This window comes from Panthera leo, chromosome D4, assembly GCF_018350215.1.
Source record: "Panthera leo isolate Ple1 chromosome D4, P.leo_Ple1_pat1.1, whole genome shotgun sequence".
Taxonomy (NCBI): domain Eukaryota; kingdom Metazoa; phylum Chordata; class Mammalia; order Carnivora; family Felidae; genus Panthera; species Panthera leo.
In genome coordinates, this window is record NC_056691.1 from 5,375,747 (window position 1) to 5,396,910 (window position 21,164).

General features: G+C 45.2%; 1 protein-coding gene across 1 annotated transcript in view; it reads left to right on the plus strand.

The window, feature by feature from the left end:
• Positions 1-21,164, plus strand: part of LOC122205133 (contactin-associated protein-like 3) — a 193,266-nt gene that overhangs the window by 140,086 nt on the left and 32,016 nt on the right. Inside the window, exons 13-15 of the mRNA XM_042913253.1 lie at positions 6,930-7,127; positions 10,824-10,980; positions 16,841-16,968. Coding sequence (XP_042769187.1) covers positions 6,930-7,127; positions 10,824-10,980; positions 16,841-16,968 — 483 coding nt within the window. The remainder of the gene's footprint in view (positions 1-6,929; positions 7,128-10,823; positions 10,981-16,840; positions 16,969-21,164) is intronic.

Here is a 21,164-nt window from a genome sequence, read left to right on the forward strand (position 1 = left end):
CCATCAGAAGCTAGAAGTGATTGCGCTTAGTGAGAAGTGATTGTGCTTAGTGAGAAGTGATTGTGCTTAGTGAGGAAGGAATGTCAGAAGCCAAGAACGGCTGGAAGGAAGGCCTCTTGCGTCAAACAGCCAAGTTGTGGAAGTGAAGGAAAAGCTCCCGAAGGAAATTAAAAGCGCTACTCCGGTGAACACACAACAGATAAGAAAACCAAAGAGCTTTCTTGCTGATGCGGAGAACGTTTTAGTGGGCTGGACAGAAGATGAAACCGGCCTCAGCCTTCCCTTCGGAAAAGCCTAACCCAGAGCGAGGCCCTGACTCTTCAGTCCCGTGAAGGCTGACAGAGGTGAGGAGCCTGCAGAGGACGAGTCTGAAGCGAGCGGAGGTGGTTTCGGGAGGTTTGAGGAAGGAGGCCGTTGTCCCGACGTGGAAGTGCGGGGAGGGACACATCTGCTTACTGCTTGGCGCGCTGAGTGTTTTCAGCCCGCTGTTGAGGCCTGCGCAGAGATAGAAACGATTCCTTTCAAAATATTGTCACTTATTGACTGTGCGTCTGATTGCACAAGAGTTCTGATGCAGTTGGACAGTGAGATTAATGTTGTCTCGTGTCTGTTGACAAAACATCCATTCTGCAGATCAGAGAGTCATTCTGACTTTCAAATCTTACTGTTAAAGAAAAACGTTTCTTAAGGCTCTAGCTGCCATAGATAGTGGTTCCTCTGATGGATCTGGGAAAAGTAAATTGAAAACCTTCCGGGAAGGAGTCACCGTCCTAGATGCCACGGGGAACATTCATGATTCATGGGGAAAGCTCCAAATACCAGCATTATTAAGAATTTGGAAGAGGTCGATTCCAGTCTTTCCGGATGACGTGGAGGGGTTCGAGACTTGAGGGAAGGAAATAGATGCAGCAGGGGAACTAGGATCAGAAGTGGGGCCTGATGATGGGACAGAACTGCTGTCATGTCATAAAATGTGAGCAGGTGAGGAGTTGCTGTTCATGGGTGAGCAAAGAAGGTGGTTTTCTGAGATGGAATCTACTCCTGGTGAGGATGCCGTGAAGACTGTTGAAATGACCATGAAGGATCCAGAAGAATCAGAAGGATCTGATTCTATCCCATCAGCTAGGTTGATAGTGTGGATGAAATCCTCCTGTGGGTAAAATGCTATCAAACGGCGTCCCCTGCTACAGAGAAAGCACTCATGAAAGGAAGAGTCCATCGATGCGGCCATCTTCATTGTTTTATTTTGGGAAATTGCCACAGCCACGCTGACCCTCAGCACCGACCACCCCGTTCGGTCAGCAGCCATCAACATCCAGGCAAGAGCCTCCCCCAGCGGAGAAGACACGACTCGCAGGAAGCTCAGGTGATGGTTGGCATTTTGTAAGCAATGAAGTATTTTAATTTAGGGATGTACGTTGTTTTTTAGACAGAATTCTATTGCACGTTTAATAGACTACAGGAGAGCGGAAACATACATTTTATATGCAACGGAAACAAAACAATTCCTCTGACTCGCTGTATCGCAGTGTGTGCTTTTCTTGTGGTGGTCTGGAACTGGACCCGCGGTATCTCTGAGGGATGCCTGGGATATACGAACACTTGATGGAAGTTTGTGAACGAGGCTCTGAGTGTGGGTTGGAGAGTTTCATTCATAAGCACACGCACAATGTGTGCTACAGCCTATAGTTTTCTTTGCTCGGGAAGAGTTGTGATTTCACTGTTCCCTCCTTTGCTCTTGAAAACTGGGATTGGTGGTAAGCGTGACATCACCCTATGTCCTGGGTGGCAAGTTTTGCTTGAAAATAGTGTCTCTGACAGGAAATTCTATAATGTCGAAATGTTAGAATTTCTAAAGAGAGAGAGAGAGAGAAAAAGAAGAGCGACTCTTTGATGATGGTCCAACACCATGATTCTCTTTTATGTGGACTTTTGCCCGGAAAGAATCCTTCCCGTTCCCACTGAGGGGATGTCATTCTGGCTGATCTCCAGCAGCTTCTCAAGGTAAGTCCCCAAAGTAGGCATGCCCAGTATGCACGGGGATGCAAAACTTCTGGAACAGATCCTGTCACTGCTCCCAAAGAGGAGAAGAGACACACGTTTCTGGAAAGTTCATTTTGCTGCTCTCATCAGCCGCACAGCATGGCCCTGCTTGTGGACGGACAGGCGCACGTTCTCGATGAACAATTAAAATATAAAACTCAAGAGAGCCGCTCGGCCCGTAACGCGCCTAGTTAATTGAAGATGGCCAGAACAATAGTTTCGATCTTTGGACGCCACCTGGTTCACTCTCCCCATTTCCCAAATGTGGAATTGGAGGCTTAGAGGATTTTTCTGACATTTCCAAGAACAGAGATTGAAACCCATGTTCTCTTCTTGACCATGACACTGGTCTCTGTCCAATTTTCTAAGCGTGTACGCAGTGTTCTTTCTGAGGAAATCATTCTGCTCTCTTGCTGTGTGCTGGGCTCAATGCAGGGGGAGACACGAATAACATTTCATGGCAAGTAAGCACTCGGGAGACGCCAGGCACGGGGCCAACCAAGCACATGTATCTGTTGCCTCAAGAGAATGTAAGTCGTGTTGTAGAAGTGTCCTTGCGTGGTAAGTAGCAGGTGCCTACACTGATGAATGAGGAGACACCTAAGATTGTATTCAGTGTGACCTATTAAGTGGAAAGAGCATCCTCTGAAATCCCAGGGGAAGAAGGCTATGAAGCGGCTGCATCCTCTTGGGGATATCTTGTCGGATCGTAGAGCATTCTCTTATGTTGAGGATATTCAAGTAAGTCATGAAAAGCTCCAGGGCTTCAGAACTGTGACAAGAATGGCAGCCGTCACAAGGGCCCTGATGCCAGTATCGATCAGGAGGGACCCAAAGGCGTAGGGCTGTGACGATACCACCTCTGGGCCACCCCCAGGACCCGGAAGCTGCCTGCTTAGAAAAGTCACCCCCCGCCCCCGCCCCCGCCCCTGCCCCAGGAAAACCCAAACATCAAGTCGTCCTTGGCTCTGGCAGATGCAGACCCACAACATGGCAGGGCCAGTGCCTGCGAGATCTGGAACAGGGGCCGGAGCCGACTGCTGACTTCCTCGGGGCACCCACCAGACATTCCCAGCAGCCGCTTGGCCATCACCAGCCCTGTGTGCACACATGTGCCCGTAAGTGCCCGTGATCTAGTTCTGCTCCCCCTGGATTGTTTTCCTTGGAAATACGGGAGAGGGCTCGGGTGCATGAGGCGCTCGAGAGACTCATGGACCTCAGTGGTCTTCAAGAACTTGACCTACTCAGAAAGCCCAGGGACGCTTAGAAATGTGTGTTGAAGTTACCTGGTTTCCCCAAGGTGGGCAAGTGCCTTTTCCTAGGCTTCCCTTTCGGCTTCTGTGTGCCAGGAGGATTGGGCTGAGGAACAGATGATAGCCACCTGCAGCCGTGTCTCTCTCTAGAGAGTTCCACAGTGGGGTTCTGAGAAGGCTTGGGGCTCTACCTCTCAGAGGCAGGACGTGGTGTCCCCATCATCTCTGCGGATCCAGGGACGCCCGCTAGTGTTTTCATCAGTCTGTCCTTATGCGTCATTGTGCCTCCTCGGCCACTTCTTAACGTGCGGAGGGAGAGTGACAGGTCCGGTCACCTGGCACGTTGCCTTCCTTGGCTTCTTTGAGCTCCAGCCCCTCTGTTCCACCGCAGGAGATGCAGGCAGCTGGCCTCATTCCCAAAGAGGTGGTGTTCAGACCCAAATCGGACTTCATTTCAGGCGTCCGTGAGAAAAGGGATGTTTTGCCTTCCCTTTCCTCGAAGTCAACTTCCAGCCGTGGGTGACAGACCTACAGGCTGGTCAGGCGTCCCGTTTTTTTGTAACGAAGTCTTTTTCCTTCTTTTTTTCTCAGGGAAGGTGAAAGTGAGCCTAGCAGAGATGCTCTGGATTCACATTTACCTGAATGTGTTCTGTTCTGTTTTTTCCTCCATTCAACCCACTGTTTTCCCATAAAAGACTCCGTGTATAGTTCAGAGGTATGCCATGAAGTACAGACAGTGTTGTAGATTGCAAAGTGGATATAATTTGGCAAAATAAAGAGAAACTAGGAGGTGTTCTATGACGTGGTGCGTCAGTGTTACGCTTTTAAGTCTATTTCTGAGAGAGAGAGTGGGCACGAGCAGGGGAGAGGCAGAGAGAGAGGGGAAGAGAGAGAATTCCAAGCAGGCTCCACACTCTCACTCAGCACAGAGCCCGACGCGGGACTTGAACCAGATCGTGACCTGAACCAGAACCAAGAGTCGGACGCTTAACCGACTGAGCCGCCCAGGCGCCCCGGGGTTATTTTTAATACCAAACTAAACCATCGAATTAATTTAGGTTGACTTGCCTAAGCAAATGGTGGACCAGCAGCCACGGACAGCCGCTCCACACCAGGTGCAGATGAAAAAAACCTCACTGAGCTGGATGAACATGATATGATGTGGCCCGATTCAACAGTTCAAAACTCCTATTTAAAAATGTCCCTTATTACCATGAATTTCTTCAGATCTAATTTGCGCTTCAGATTATAGTGTATAACAGCTAAGTATTTTTCCATCATGCTGGTCACTTGAATTCCTTGGTCTGTCTCCTCATGCTTGAAAGCTAAGGTTATATTGCCTCTCAAAGCTGCCTTCCCACTTACAGTTTGGAAATCTATGGAAATCGTACATTGCGGAACATTAGGGAAACATAATGTGCCCTTGTTGGGGTCTTGGGAAAAAATATTTCTGGAAAGAGCAATCATTTAAATTTTTCTTTTTTCAAAAGACAGCTTTGAGATTCTTTTCCTGCTTTCCCTTCTCTCCACTTGAAAAAGAGTTCCATTATTACCTTTTAACCATGCAAGACCACGAATCCATCATACTGACCGCTAGCCTGTGTGAGCTACTCAGGCACATCGTTTTTCTTTGTGTCGTAAACCATGAAAACAGATGACACGCAGGCGTTATAATTGATGAACTCCCAAGCCTCACGCATGGCTTCTCCATGGCTCCTTTTACCCTGTGTCGTCTGATGCAAGAAACCCTGAGGGTGAATGTGAGTAGGTAATTACCAAAAATAACGTCAGGTCCATCTAAGTCATTTTCCAGGAAAACGATGAAATATAAAACGCCTGGCGAAAACATGATTAGAGGGGGGAAGAAAAAAACCTGTGGGATTCAAGTTGCTATAGGAACACTCATAGCCCCTTCAGTGAGCAGCGAGAGGGGATGATCTATTAAGCCTTTTTTTCTCCACCGAATATACCACTGCATTAGTCACGCTGACTCACAGTCTGTTCCCGTTCCTGCTAGATTTGGCATATTTGGTGATGTTTTTCATAGGCTTGGAGCCAGAGTTCTTTCCCTGGCCCGCGGGGTTCTCTTCCTTGGATCTCTGGATGTATTTGATGCATTTGGGGTCTGTGAGCACCAGTATGGCTGTTAGATTTTTCCCAGGGCAGGTCAGGGGCAGGGAGCGGGGGCGGTGGGGACGCCTCTGAGTTCCTGGTAGCACTACTTTGAGTTTTTAACCTTGGGTATGTATTAGCCATTAAACGTAATCAGAACGAACCTCACATGACTGTCTCCGGCCCCTATAATTTGGAAATATGGAGACCGAGCGCGTATGGACCAAACACATGTTACAGAGGAGGTTATGTGACTTGATGTTATAAATGTAGTTGAGTTAGGGCAACTCTGAAGCCAGCCTTTTGGCCACTCAGCCAGGGCCCTTTTATACCGTGGGAGGAGGTGTATTTTCGGGGAAGGTAAAAGAAGTCAAGATGTTTTTCTTCTGTTGCAAACATTGTGGAGCACGTTTGGCTTGTTTCTAAATCCCCTTTTAAAATACAGGTAATCAATATGACAGAAATGCGTCCGAGTTGGCCAGCAGACATTTGTGGAGTTGTGGTTACTGCCGCGGATAGTTACGTTAGATACTTCAAGGCGCTGCGTGACTGCGTGTTGGCCACGAACGAGTTGCTGACACGCGATCAGTCCATTGTTGTCAAAAACACTTACATTTTATTATTTTGCATGATCACGTCAGCCGGTTATTCCTCAGATGTGTCTTCTACGTATTTCCTTGATTTCCAGAGAAAAAGATGCTCAGTCAGATGAGGAATGTGCTTCTTAAATGTTTGCTTATTATTTTTTTTATTTTTGAGAGGTGGGGGAGGGGCAGAGAGAAAGGGAGAGAGAGGATCCAAAGTGGGTTGTGCGCGGACAGCACAGAGCCCGACCCGATGCGGGGCTGGAACCCACGAACCGTGAGATCATGACCTGAGCCGAAGTCACATGCTTAACCGACTGAGCCACCCAAGCGCCCCTAGGAATATGCTTATTAAAAAGTAAATGTAGGGCATCTGGGTGGCGCAGTCGGTTAAGCATCTGACTTCAGCTCAGGTCAGTATCTCACGGTTCGTGGGTTCGAGCCCCACATCGGGCTCTGTGCTGACAGCTCAGAGGCTGGAGCCTGCTTCGGATTCTGTATCTCCCTCTCTCACTCTGCCCCTCTGCCACTCACACTCTATCTGTTTCTTTCTCAAAACTAGATAAACATTCCAAAAATAAAAATAAATGTATACGCAGTAAACATTTGGCTTTCTTTTTACGGTAATGGAAAGAAATAAACTCAAGGAGAAGGAGTAGTGTTTACAATTGTGAGCGTTATAACACAGAACTTTAAAAATTGGCCCCAGACAATGTTGACCACATTCAGGGTGATACAAATCTCGGTAAAGAGAGTCTCTATTATTCACATTTTCTCAGTGACACTCATGTCGATTCTAACATCGAAGAGCTCGGATAGCTACAAACATAAAAGCCTTAATTCAGATAAAAGATGCTTCGGACTTTCGTATTTATATTTAATTCTTCCAACCTAGTCACAGTCTCTTTCTCCCTCCCACCCCGTTTCTGCCCACAAGACTCCACTGGGACCTCAGTGCAGCACAATGGCTCACATCTGGCCAGGGTCAAAAGCTCGGATGGAGAAAGCCCCCACCCTGTGGCTTTCAAGTACACAGCCAGCATGGACCAGCTCCAAGCCATAATCGACCGTGCGGACCATTGCCAACAGGAGCTGGCCTTCCACTGCAAGAAGTCAAGGCTTTCGGCTCGCCACGGTGAGTAATCAGCGTGCTCAGCCATCGTGGGGTGCAGTGCCCACAGGTGGCCGTGGCTTGCCACGGATGCGTGAGAATCTGTGGCCATAATGCTCACGTCACAATCTGAAAGTCACAGAGATGCTTTTCCTCGGAGCAAAGAGCAAGGTCAATATCCTGTTCGAAGCTGTGAATGACCTGACGTGCCTTCCCAGTCCCCACTAGACAACTGGACAGTGGAAGCCTCCTTACGAGGTTATCTTAGAAAAGATTGCGGACGACATGCGTGGCTTAGTTCTCTCTCCGGGGGTGATTATTCCGTGAGATTCTTTTGCAGAGACCGAATGTAATTAGCGTCTGGGGTACTTATTAATTAGGGAACGTTAGTCTCATGCACCCCTTTCACACACCGTGCCTCCTCATGGTTCGTTTTTCATGCCCATTCTGCTCTTGAAAATTCTGCTTTTGGTGTTGTATTTTCTTCCTCTGAAATAGCTCATTCTTTCAGAATGTGCAGCCCCCACCCTGCTCGAATGAAACTCCTAGGTTTGTGGGAGGCTGATCAGACGTCTGGGGAGAGGAGCGAGCAGAGGGCGGTAGTCAGGGTCCCCCGGGGTTCACGTTCCGAGCCCGTCACTCAGCAGCCAGGGGAGCTGGGACCTTGCTTCGTCCCTCAGAGCCTTCAGCTCTCAGACACTCACCTTGCCAGGCCTTACTCGCACAACGTAGAAATTGCACCAAGTCAAATGCTACTTATCCGCATCTCTCCAATTTATTGAATTTATAGTTCGTGCTGGAGGGCTCAGCGCGTACTGTGAGCTGATTGCTGCTAAATAGACGACTGAGCTAAAATGGAATGTTCCCCGAAGAAGGAGGAAGCGGGCCCCGGGAGAGTGAGGCAGTGCTGTGGAACAAGGCGGGTTGGGCTGTCTCACCAGGGAAACGAGGCGAAAGCAGGGCAGGGTGTGTGAGCCCCTAACACAGTCCGAAAACAAACCCACCGGGTGAGTCTGGGAGCAAACTCCCGCACGTGGTCTGTCCCAGAACCTGGACACCGCTGCCTCAGTAGAGAATTCCCACTTGGAAGGCCGGTGTCCGCCTGTTGATTTGCAAGCGATCACTCCTCCATTGTCATCCTTTCCATATCAATACAGAAAGCAGCAGCAACAGCAGCAGCAAAAACAAGTACTTAATCGGGGTTGGGGTAAAGGTGGAAAGAGAAAACGCTTTCCAACTCGTTGAACACTCGCTAAAGGGACAAAGTGAGGGATTTTTATCTGTACACACTCAAGCAGCTGCTTTTCTTTCTTTCTTTCTTTTTTTAACCTTTTTTATTTTTGAGAGAGAGAGCACAAGCAGGGGAGGGGCAGAGAGAGAGGGAGACGCAGAATCCGACGCAGGTTCCAGGCTCCGAGCAGTCAGCACAGGGCCCGACGCGGGGCTCGAACTCACCGACCTCGAGATCATGACCTGAGCTGAAGTCGGACGCTCAACCCACCGAGCCACCCAGGCGCCCTGCAGCTGCATTTCTGATATTCTGCCACTGGCCAATTTGTAGCACAAAGTCAATATAGACAAATTCGGTGCAGACCTGTGTATTCCAGAGTCTCTTAATTACAGTACACACGAGGTTGGCCTAAAATAGTGTAGCCTAACACACCTGACACTTGTTGCACACTGATTTGCTGTGTGTTATTGATAGACACGAGCAGACGTGGGGGGCATGACGCTACCCTGTGCGAAAGGAGTGGCCACAACCAGCCTTCCCCTGGAGCCTTCGCTAGAATGTCGCCATGGCAAAAATCGCTCAAGGCGGCTGCACTGTGGGGACCACGTAGCTCAAGAACGTCATAAAACGCATTGGGGAATGAGAGTCGACATCCACTTTCCCCCAAGAATTTCCCTCTATTCAAATTCTGAGACATTGCCAGGAGCCTGAGGTCTTGTTAATTGTGAGAGGAGATGAAGCAGGGCCGGGCCCCGCTGCAGCAACCCCTGTGTCCTGCGGTTTCCGGAAGGGCTAGTGGGGAGCAGATGGGCCTTGACTCTTGTTAGGGTCCCTCAGCATCTTCCTTTAGCAGCTGTTAGGTCTCTAGGCTATAGATGGCTTCAGGGGATGTGATTATGGGTGGCTAAAGAGGGAGCTTGGGGGGTGGTAAGTGCTGATTTCAGGTAACTTGGGTCTCCATACTGTGGACACTAAGGTCCCTGAGGATTGTAGTTATGGCTGGCGTGAAGGACAGCCAACCAGGGACCGACGATGGGGGCCGGGAAGCCACGTTCCTTTCCATTTCGGCTCTAGTTCTTCTTCATGTTGTTCTTACTGATTCCTCATGCAAATTCTCCAGATTTCTCAAAGAAATCTTGAATGGAGCCAAATGCATCCTGTACCATTAGCAACCCCCGAGGCTTCTTATTTTATAGAGAAAATGAAAAATTCCGATGTAAACAAACAATTGTGCATTTAGGTGCAATGATTCTTTTCGCTCCTCGATCTAGGAAAGAGTGAGTGTTGAATAATCATGTTTTCCAAATGGTGTTTTGAAAAATATCTGTTATGTTGAAAAGCTCTTCTACCCCCTACAGATAAGTTTTCAACACACTGGGGGCAGGGGGGAAGACCGCGGATATTGATTTCTTGGTACACATCTCCCCCAGTGGGCCTGCGGTGGGTGGTAATGAATGTGGCCGGTGTGTTTGCAAGCTGGGAGGTTGCGGGCAGACGTGAAGTCTCATGGGACAGGGAGCCATGATGAGCAGGGGTGGTTGTAAGTTAGGGAGAAGCTGGGATGTCTTCCAGATGCCCCGGTGGGGGGCGGGGGGTGCTGGATGGGGACGGCCCGAGGGTTTGACAGAGCACGCTACAATGGACCAGCATCTCTGCAGGCCCACTGAGGGATGTCGCTTCCATTGGCCCTCCTGCTCTGATGCTCTGTTTATTAGGTACTGTTTTCCTCCACGCTCCTGAAGGCCCACCTTCCTGACCATCCTCAACCTCCAGGTGGCCTACAGTCCCACCCTGGGGCCTCAGCAGCGGGTTAATTGCGGGTTGTACTAGGAAGAAAGTTGTGCTAAAGAATTGAGCTGTGGTAACCGCAGTTGTCCTGAGCCTGGGATGCACCCCAGGCATGGAGAAGGCTCGTCAGGACCTTGTCCGTAGTTTCCAACTACGAAGCCAACCCATTCAGTATAAGAAGAAACACATGTCTCCATGAGGCTTCTAAGACCTGACAGGAAGGACCAGTGTTTTCCGCTAATAAAGTGAAAGACATCCATGTTTTGCATGATATTATATTATTTCAATGGCGTCTTAGGCTCTCGAACAGATTTTAGACTCAGTGTATAAATCACTCTGGTTTTCTTTAGTTTTTTTTTTTTTTTTCTTAATGAGAATTCTTTTGTGAATGTTATTTTCAAATAAATTAGGTCATTGGAGTCCTCAAGAGAAATACGTAAATATCACGCCTGGATTGAGTTAGGGGCCGCTTGCTCATTTTCTAATAAAAGTAAAACATATGGTGAGAATGTAAGTCTTGATATGGAAATATTCTTTAAACAGTTGGAAATCCTCTTAAAAATTATCCTGTGGCGGAGTTAACATCTGCTCACATCTAAAAGAGTCGCTGTGTTTGAAATAGAGGGGAGCAAAGGACTGTGCTGGGGAGGCAGGCAGTGGGGGGCAAAGTAGGTGTCACTTTTCTCATACTTGTCTTTCAGATGGAACCCCAGTGAGCTGGTGGGTTGGAAGAACCAATGAAACACACACTTACTGGGGAGGTTCTCTGCCTGATGCTCAAAAATGTGCTTGTGGATTACAGGGGAACTGCCTTGATTCTCAATATTACTGCAACTGTGATGCTGACCGGAATGAATGGTGATTTCCATATAATTTCCCTGTGCAAACTGTAATTTTTTTGTTGCTTAAACGATGTGACTTAGGCAGACATTGGACAAGACAGTTCTATAAAGAGAAAAGATTAAAGGATTCCCTAGCAAGCTCAAAGTAGAAGCTTTGATGTGTGCAGTGTAATTAATCTGAAGCCTAAAGTGGTAGGGAGCTGTTTCTGTTTACCTGTGAATAACTAATCATGTCCATTTTATTTTTTGTTTCTAATAAGACAGAATAGGAATACCAGGTTAACGTCTCCCATTCGCCGAAAGTAAAATACGCAGACTTCCGAAAGTTCAGTTTAACCCAGTTAATAAGATGATTGCCCCACGGTTGACCCAGGGTTGTTTGCTGAACTCCCTCGCTGCTGGCCGTGCTTTTAAATGGCCACGTTGGGGAAACCAAACACGGTCTGGCTTGCACGAAAGGGGAGGTGTGGAACACAAGCCTCTCCGTACCGCTGGAGGTCTCAGGAGGCTTCCAGACCCAAAAAAAGAAGGTGGAAGGTGACAGCTCTTCCTGCTAGCACCCTAGGTAGCAAGAAATAACTCCCTGAAAACTCACGTCTACAGACTTTCCCTCATACAGATTTGGAGTCCAATGTCACCCGATCCTTGAATTAAGTTAGCGGGGCCGCAGGTTGGCAACGGCGGTGGCTCATCATAGAATTACTTGACATTCTTACTGGAGGGCATTCCTGCAGGTAAAGGATTCCCACAGATAGAATGCTACCAAACTGGAGCTCGCAACCCAGTGCTACAGAGCTCCAGGGGACAGAAGTGGGAGGCAGAAGACACCACAGAGTAAATAGATGCCTAAAAATTCCAGATCACGGATACATTAAGAACGTAAGATAAAATCAATGTGGGGAACCGTTTGAAGAATAAGCAGTGGAACTGAAACACGAGAAAGCAATGAGAAAATACTGTTGACGGAGGTGATTGTGATTTACGGAAGAACCAAATGAATGTTTACAAATGAGAATATTATTATCGTTGAAATTCAAGACTTGTTGGATCAGGTAGTGGACACAGGTGATCAGAAAACTGGGGAAGTGGAAAACGTGTGGATTGTAGTGTAGAGAGACACACGGTGGCAGGAAGAAAGACAGCGACATGGAGGGGTGGTGTGGAGAAGGTCGAACAGGCATCTGAGTCAAGTTTCAAAAGAGAAGATTGGAGATCATCAAGGGCGATAATCAAATAGCCAAGAAATGCCCAGATGGGAGAAACTACCGGAAACCCAAGCAGGATAAGTAAAAGCCAGTCCATCGCCAGACTCATCACGGTGAAACCAAAGAAAATTAAAGAGAACGTTAAAGGGAACAGAGGTGAAAGGAAGTCGGAGCCAGCAGACCCCTCCCACCCCTCCATGGAACCCAGCGCCACCCACGGGTGCTGGCTCTCCCCTCGCCGTGCACTAGGAAGATGTCCCATTCCAAGCGTGTCCCCAGCTGAGATACAGTGAACGCCTGGACAGACAGACAGACAGACGCTGAAGGAGCATACGCCACCAGCAGACTCCACAAGAGGAAGTTTGAAGAATGATTTTCAGCATGAGAGTAGGTGATCTTGTAGGAGAGTCTCAGGCGCTAGAAGAAATATTGAGTAAAGAAATGTGTAAACTGAGAGGTTAAGAAAATAGGAGATGCATACTGGACACGAGTTGTATATCACAGTATATACGGAATTGAAACGGGAGGAGGCATTCCAATCCCATTACAAAATGATTGTGATTGACAAAGGAATTAAATTTAGAAATGAAAATGTTATTGAAACTTAAAACTTGTTTCGTAGATATTTGTCAGCATTATTGCACTGTTCGTAGGACATACGATTAAAATTTTAAGTGTGGCCACTAAAGACTAGCCATGGAGAGTGCAGTATTCAAAAGGGATTTTTGTTTCATTGTAATTTTTTTTAATAAAGCTTATTTATTTATTTTGAGAGAGACAGAGACAGCACGAGTGGGAGAGGGGCAGAGAGAGAGGAAGAGAGAGAATCCCCAGCAGGCTCCACACTGTCAGCCCAGAGCCTGATGTGGGAATCCAACCCACAAAGCTGTGAGATCATGACCTGAGCCCAAAGCAGCAATCGGACGCTTGACCATCTGAGCCCCCCAGGCGCCCCCAAAATGGGATTTTAAAAACCTAGTTAGTTCAAAAGAAGGGAGGAAATAAAATCTAGAAAAGAGGAAACAACAGGCAACAAAATAACAGCAACAAAAAAATGAATAATCATGCACAGTAGATGTGACCAAAATAGCCATTTAAATCCAGATAGATCATATTGAACTAAGAATAAGTGTATTTCATTTGTACACCTAGAAACGTCGAAAGCAAAATGCTGAACACAAGTTTTCCAAGCAAGTACGAACAGAAGTAAGTAAAGTTTTAAAGTCTTAGTATGGGAGACAGTTACTATCACTATATAATAATGCTTTTTAATTTCACCAAAAAACCCCGTAACGATCCTAAATTTGTTCCTGATAAAAATGAGTCAAAATACATATAGAAAATAATTTACCCAACTGAAAGAAGGAATATACAAATCGACCATTGTAGGAAGACATTTAAACATACATCTGTTAACAATTGGTAAATCATGTGGACAAAAATTATTAAGCATACAGAATATTTTTAAATGAAATCAACAGCTTGTTTTGGTAGCCAGCTAAAATTATAGAATATATAATTTTCTCAGCCACACGTGGCACATTTTTGCAAGTTGATTGTTCTGATATTCTGTAAAGCAAAACCCCCCACATTTTGTAATAGTTGTTATCTTATGGACAATTTCTCTGATTACAGTGCAGTTAGGTTAGAAATGAATAGGAGAGGGATAAAAAATATAGGAGGCATTTGAAAACCGCACATGATTAGAAACAAAAATGAAGATCACATTATTCATAGAAAATATGGTTGTCGACCAGGACAACTCAAGAGCATATACAGAAATATTATGAAATTAATCAGAATTTATTTAGTAGGGCTACTTACTGAATCTTAGGATAACTGGATTCCTATGAAGAACGTGTTAAGTATAAGACGATATTATACAAACTACTCGCAAAATCAGCAAAAAGAGTGTAGTACTCTGGAATAAAGATGACACAATTATGGAAAATTTTTAGGGAAAAGACATCATAAAACTTTATTGTGAGACTCTAAGAAGACATAAGCAAATGGAGGTATCACACAATGGCCGTGAGTGAGAAAAATATGTAGTTCCTTGATTCCATTTAATGCCAACGCCAAACATGTGCTTCGTGTTTGGGTCAGTGACAAGCTGGGAAAAAGTACTTGGAAAAGCCATGCTAAATAACAACGGAAGACGGAAACAAGGAGAGGAGACGGGCCTTGCTGGACGTGAAGTGTCACATTGCCGCAGTAATTAAACCGCCCGGGTTTGTCAACGGGTTTGTCAAATAGAATAGCAAAACCCAAGAGCGAGCCTGGGAGCTCTCAAAATATGCGACTCGGGGTGGTGATAATTAGGTTGTCTCCGGTCTCTCTTTTCCCCCGAACAATTAGGAAATGTGAAAGCCAACCCAATATTTGTTCCCTGTGGCTTTTCCAACAATTCCAAGTCGTGACAGCCCCGTTAGACTTCAGAAAGTCCCCTGCAGAACAGCCAGCAAGTAAGAATAATCTCTGGAGTGCTTGGGACTGAAAACAAAAGAGAAGTGGCTTTGGAAGTTCTCTTACTGAATGCTTGGAACCTATCGTGAGAAATCATCATGCCTAGACATGCAAAGCTTCCAACTTTTGAAAACAATAGAGAAGCAAGAAGAAAACTGAGCTAGAACTAAATTAGGCAATTTCGAATGAATCTAGTGACCATGGCAATGAATAACATCCTACGTGAAGCGTAGGCAATTGGCAATGACCTGTGCTGATACATTTTAAAATCGGAGCTGTTTCAAATTTCCTCCGAATCAGGAAGTTACTTTACAAACAATGGAATGAAAAAAGAACTTAGTACAATATCTGCCTTCCGACACACAGTTACCTTTTATGATTTTCCTTAGGTTTTTTTCAGGACTCTGTGCTTTGTCATTGCTAAAAACAGTTAAAAGCGTAGCTTTTTCACTGCATTATAAATGTAGCTTTTAAATGGTTCTTTAAAATTCAGGGATCCTCAATGAATAACTAATACACTTACGTTTTTACTCTAGAATGTTCTACCAAGATAGCAATGACAAGAATTAAAATGCCTATTTGTAACACTGATTGATATTTAACATGAGGAATTAATTCGGTGCATTATCCCCACATTTATAATAAGATATATTTTCAGATTGACTCCCCCCATAATCCATGGAATCTTCTAGCTGGTGACCACCTGTTCCCAACAAAGCCAGGAGTTATGTGTTTGGGATGTGTGCTTTCACCCACAGAAATTGCAGGGCCTTAACCAGATAAAGCCGTGCGGCTTTATTTAGTCTGGTTTTTGGGAAACACTCTGATTGAAAAAAAAATTGTTTCTTAACTTTCAGGATATCTAGTTCAAATTTTTCATGTCTTACCATAGGCACTGCCAGTCACGTTGTTACATTTTTTAAGCAAAATAAAAATGTTAATAATTTTCAACTTCCTGCCTTAAAAGAATTACTTTGATGCCTAATCAGAACTGGAATAATTAGCCATTAAGTTATGCAGATTCTTTTTTGCAGCAAAGCTATTGGGCTGAACCGTTTGAAATGGCTGATTGTTTCGACTTGCAAAATTGTCAGTTTCAAGTGCTTCCATTTGTACCTATAAGAGTGAGTGGTGGCTTTGTAATTGTTTGACATGAAAACTTCCTAGGTTCTGCACAGATACAGGGCATCAGAATGACACATGAGATGAATTATTAAATCAAAAGTACAATTGTATATTGAAATATACAGTAAAAATATGAACAGCTTACAATGTGCAGAAAAGTCTTCTTTCTTCCTCCAGAGAGGTGGTTGGTGGTCAGCTGGCTTACAATCCAGGACCTCTGGCCCTTATTCTAGTTTTCATTGTATTGGAACCATAGCTACGAATGCTGTCTTAAATATTCACTTACATGATTTGGTTATATTACAATTATATTTTTGTTATAGTTACAATATCTGCTAGGTTTCTTGGGGACATTGTTCGTGGTTTTTATGTCCACGTCCCCAAAACACAGGGCCGGACAAGTAGAAGCTGTTTAGTAAGTGTTGGTCGAATGGATGGATGGTGACAGCCATGGACAAAGCACTTCCCGTGAATTATCTCATTTATTAATTTTAATTGCACATTGTATCATCCTTTAGATTTGGTTTTGAATCAGTGTTTTGTTTTGGGGTTGGTTTGTTTTTTCATTTGTTTTTAAATTTATGGCATCAATAAAAAAGGAAATGCCTAGTAACCGCAGTAGGAATTTTGGAAAATATAGTAAAAAAAAAAAAAAAAAAATCTAAGAATTGAAAACCTAAATCTTATCAGTCAGATTTTTTTTTTTTTTTTTTTTTTAATGAAGCCAGACAGATCTTGCATGTGAAAGTTCTGCATTTAAATCTTACACGGCGGCTAAATTGGAAAGAGCAGTGAACTGCTTAATTGCAGTGAAAATGTAATCTCACGCCAGCATGAGGCTCATGATTTTGGACCTGGCCACTTTCCTTCCCTGGGGTCACGTAGACAAACAAAGGTCTCGGGTCCTCAGACGACCTTATTAAAACACGTTACCGTGTAAGCGGTCAGATGAGCCGTTTGATTTCCCACTGTTACGTAGTCACACATTTAGCTAAATACCTTCTTGAACTGCATTGAAAGACTGTTACTTCTCCGGGTATCGTTGAGAATAATGTTAAGGTGGTCGTATTTGTTTTGTAGGACCAGCGACACAGTAGTCCTTTCCCATAAGGAGCACCTGCCGGTCATTCAGGTTGTGATGAGAGACACAGGCCGACCACATTCAGAAGCCGCGTATGCGCTGGGGCCTCTGCTCTGCTGGGGGGACAGTAAGTAGTGGGAAGAGGAACTGTCTTGACCCCTGAAAACACGTGTCAGGGTTTCAGGAGAAATATAGCTGCCCACGTTCATGAAAACACTACCTACCCTGATAATCCATATTTCATTAGAAATGTGTTAACTTAATAAACGAAGTGTGTGCTGTCATCGTAACTGAGGAAGAAAAGTGAGAAAATGACATTACCTTTGGAGTAGTGACCTTTCTGCAGTATTGAAATCAGACTCTTGCTGCGAGTACTCATGGAATCATCTGAAATATTCTATCACCTGGTCAGCAAACATCTAACGTATACAGCTAAGTATAAGGCACTTGGCTGAGTGCTGAGATGCCTAAAATTGGTAAGATGATGAGAAATGGGGTGACAGGACCCATCAAGTGTACCTGTTCATTCATACCTGTTGGCAATTCTGAAAACCTCAGTGGTTCTGACCACTTACCCTCCAGCTACATCTGGATTTCTTTCATAGCCTTCCTTCTCCCAAACTAATTGAAATAAAATACATCGGTTCTGCATTTAATTTACCTCTTTCTAACCCCTCAGACCTTCTCCGTCACTCCCTAGAAACTGCTTTTTCCAGCTCACTAATGAGACCTCGATATTGCTAAATCCAAATTTTATTCTCTGGTGTTGTCTGAGTTGACCTTTATCGGCCACTTTGGTCTCCTTTCCTGGTTCGCCTGCTTACTGCCAACATACCACAACGTTCTGGGTTCCCTCCATCTTCCTTCACTTCACCAGTGGCATCGTGTTTTGGGGTCCCCCAAGCTTCAGCCCCCCTTCTCTCTGCCCTCCAGCTGTTCCCAACAGGCCCATTGGGGACATTGGCATGACACGTACCACACTGATGTCAGTGAGTCCCCCGTCTACGCCTCAAGCCCAGTCTCCCTGAACTCCCAGCCCTGACATCCAGCTGGCTGTTCGGTACCTTGGGTTGTATTTCCCTAGGCATTGCGAAATCAGTTTGTTGAAAATGAGGGGAAAAAGTGTTTCCACAACAACCTTCTCCACCTCGGTACACGGCAACTCCATTCTCCCTTTGCTTAGACTGAAAACATGGCGGTCACTCACAACGTCTTTCTTTTCCCAACACACCTCTAATTCACCCACAAGTCGTGTTGTTTCCAACTTCAAAATGGATCCGAATCCACCTTCGTGACCACCAGCACCTGGGTTGTTGCTGTGGCTTCGCCGGCCTGCCCGCTGCTGCCTTTTCCCCACCGAGCTGATTCTCCACCTGACAGCCAGGCGCCCAGGTCAGGCCATGTCGGTCCTCTGCCCCGAACTCTGCGGTGGCACTCACGTCAGAGGAGAGGCCGAAGCACAACGTCCACCGAGGCTGCGGTGGCCACGTGGCCTTCTGAGCCCGTGGAGCCACACAGCCCATCCCGTAGGAGATGTTGCCTTGTGAAGAAATCCTGACACTTCTCAACCTTGCTATTGAGAAAAAGTAAGCGTTTCCTATCTCGGACAACGTCAGTTTTGAGACGTGGAAAGTCAAAATGTGAAGAACGTAGTCACGTGCCTTGACTGATGGTAGTAGGAAGAGATTTTTTTCCACTTGTGATCTTAAAAGGCAGACCACGGTTCTGTTTCTGGATAAGATGAAGTTAGCACGCCCCGGCTCCCCTCTCCCCGTGGGTCCCCCTCTAAAACCTGGACAGGATGCCTTGAAGCAGCCGTCTCGGGACGCTGGGAAGCAATAGCAGCAAGAAAGAGAAACCAGAATGCACCATTTACGTTTCCCCCCAGCATCGCTCGGCCTTGGTCCCAGATGCGGACTTGGGTCACAGACAGATAGGGTTCCAAGAGAAGCCCTCTAGCCCCGACCGGAGGAGAGAACAGAGGAGTCCCAACTCTCAGGGAATGCAGGGATCCCAGTTCCCTCTTTTCCTGGTGTTTTCTGAGGCCCCAGTCCCCAGGCAGAGCCATGGAAATAGCAACACAAGTTGCCCCGGGAGCTCGCAAGAGCCAGAACTTCAGAAAGGACCTTTTGCTCTGAATAGGGCAGCTTTGGTTCAGAGACCGTAGGCGGACTCCCGTTATTTTCGTTTTCTTTCTCTTCTCACCCGTCGCTTGGCGATGGATGTGGTCGAGTTGCAGAGGTGCATAGAGCACACAAGAGAGCAGGCTAAAAACGACCCTTTTTCTGGTCCCGTGATTGAGAAGGGAGACCAGGGGACCAGAAAGTACCTGGAAGGGCCCAGAGAGGGAACTGTTCAGGAAGGCGTGCCATACGTCGTTTACGAAGTCCTGGGCTCACCTCAGAGCTACTGGATCTGATCTGAGTGGATCTGACCCAAATCGTAGACCACAGAAGTTGAGAACTGAGCGGAGCGGCTACCACCCAAGACCCAGACTGGCCACTGGGTGGCGCATGAGGGAGGCAGATCTGAATAGTACTGCAAAACCTTTGCAAACTGGACTGCCATTAGAGACAGCCCACAGAAGAATGTGTGGCCAGATCCTAACCAGGCCGACTACCTGCAAAATAACTCAATGAATAAAAAATAAATAAAAAAATATAAAAAAATAATATATATACAGATAGATATAGATGCGTATATATATATCAGTATATACAGATATCTGTATCTGTATCTGTATATAGATATCGATATCTATATTCAACATGCTCCACAAACTTTAAACAAAGCCTGGAGTTTGTTAATATACTATTTAAAATATCTAGGAAATAATCCAAAATTACTTGGCACAAAGAACCAGGAAAATCTAAGCTGGTTTAGGAAAATACAATCAACAGATACTAATGCAAATATGATACAGAGGTTGGAATTATCTGATAGAGTTTGAAACAGCTATTACGTAAGAGCCCTAATAAGTAATCATAAACACTTTCTTAACAAATGGAAAAAGAGCACTTCATCAGAGAAATAGGCTCTCTAAAGAGCTAAATGAAAACTTTTGAACTGAAAAATACAGAAACTGAAATAAAAGATGCCCTGGAAGGGCCAAATAGCAGATCTGAGATGAAACGGTCAGTGACCTTAAAGATGAATAGAAATGATTCAATCTGAACAAAAGAAAGGGAAAAAAAAACAAATCTAGAAATGAACAGGGCCTCAGGGAACCATGAGTTACCCAGAAAGGATCTAACATTCACGTAATTGAATACTCAGAAGCAGACAGAAGAGTGTGGTACCGGAAAAAATATCTTAAAAAAATAATGGCTGAAAATTTTCCAAGTTTGGCAAAAGACAGACTTGAGAAGTTGAATGAGCTTCAAACGGGATAAACTCAAAGAAACTCACATCCAGACACATCGTAATCGTACTGCTGCGAATAAAGGCAGTGAGAAATTTTTTGAAATCAGCCAGAGAGAGTGATGTGTCATCTATAAGTGAACACCTACTCAAATGGCAGTGACTTTCTCGTTAGAAATATGAAAGCCAGAGTAAGTGGTAGAACATTTCTCAAGTGCTAAAAGTAAAAGGTTGTCAGTCCGGAATTCTGTATTCAGCAAAAATCTCCTTCAGGAATGAAGATAAGATAAAATTCTCAGACGAAGGGAAGCTAAAAGCATTCGTTACCAGAAGATGCTTTGAAAGACTTTCTAAAGGAAGATTCAGACAGAAGGGAAACGATATCAGAAGGCAATCTGGGACATCAGGGATAGAAAAACAGCATTAAAATTGGTAAATATCTGGGCCTCCTGGGTGGCTCAGTCAGTTCGGTGTCCGACTTTAGTTCAAGTCATGATCTTGCAGTCCTTGAGTTCGAGCCCTGCGTCGGGCTCTGTGCTGACCGCTCAGAGCCTGGATCCTGCTTCAGATTCTGTGTCTCCCTTTTTCTCTGCCTCTCTCCAGCTCACTCTCTGTCTGTCTTTCTCAAAATAAATAAATAAATAAATAAATAAACATTAAAAAAAACTTTTTTAAAAAAATGTTTTAAAAAATATTTACCCAGATATGGTAAATATCTGGGTAAGTTTAACAGACTGTTCTATATTGAGTTATGTAAAAATATCTGAGGGTTAAAAGCAAACAATACAGCATTACTTCATTGAGTTTTTAATGTGCACAGATGTAATACATTTAGCAACAACAACATAAAGGGGAGCAGGGAAAGTGACAGAATTGTTGGTGACATTTTTACAAATCAGCCAAGAGGTTGAAATGGAGATTCTGAGCAGACTGTAAGTACATGTAAGTACATATACTGTAATT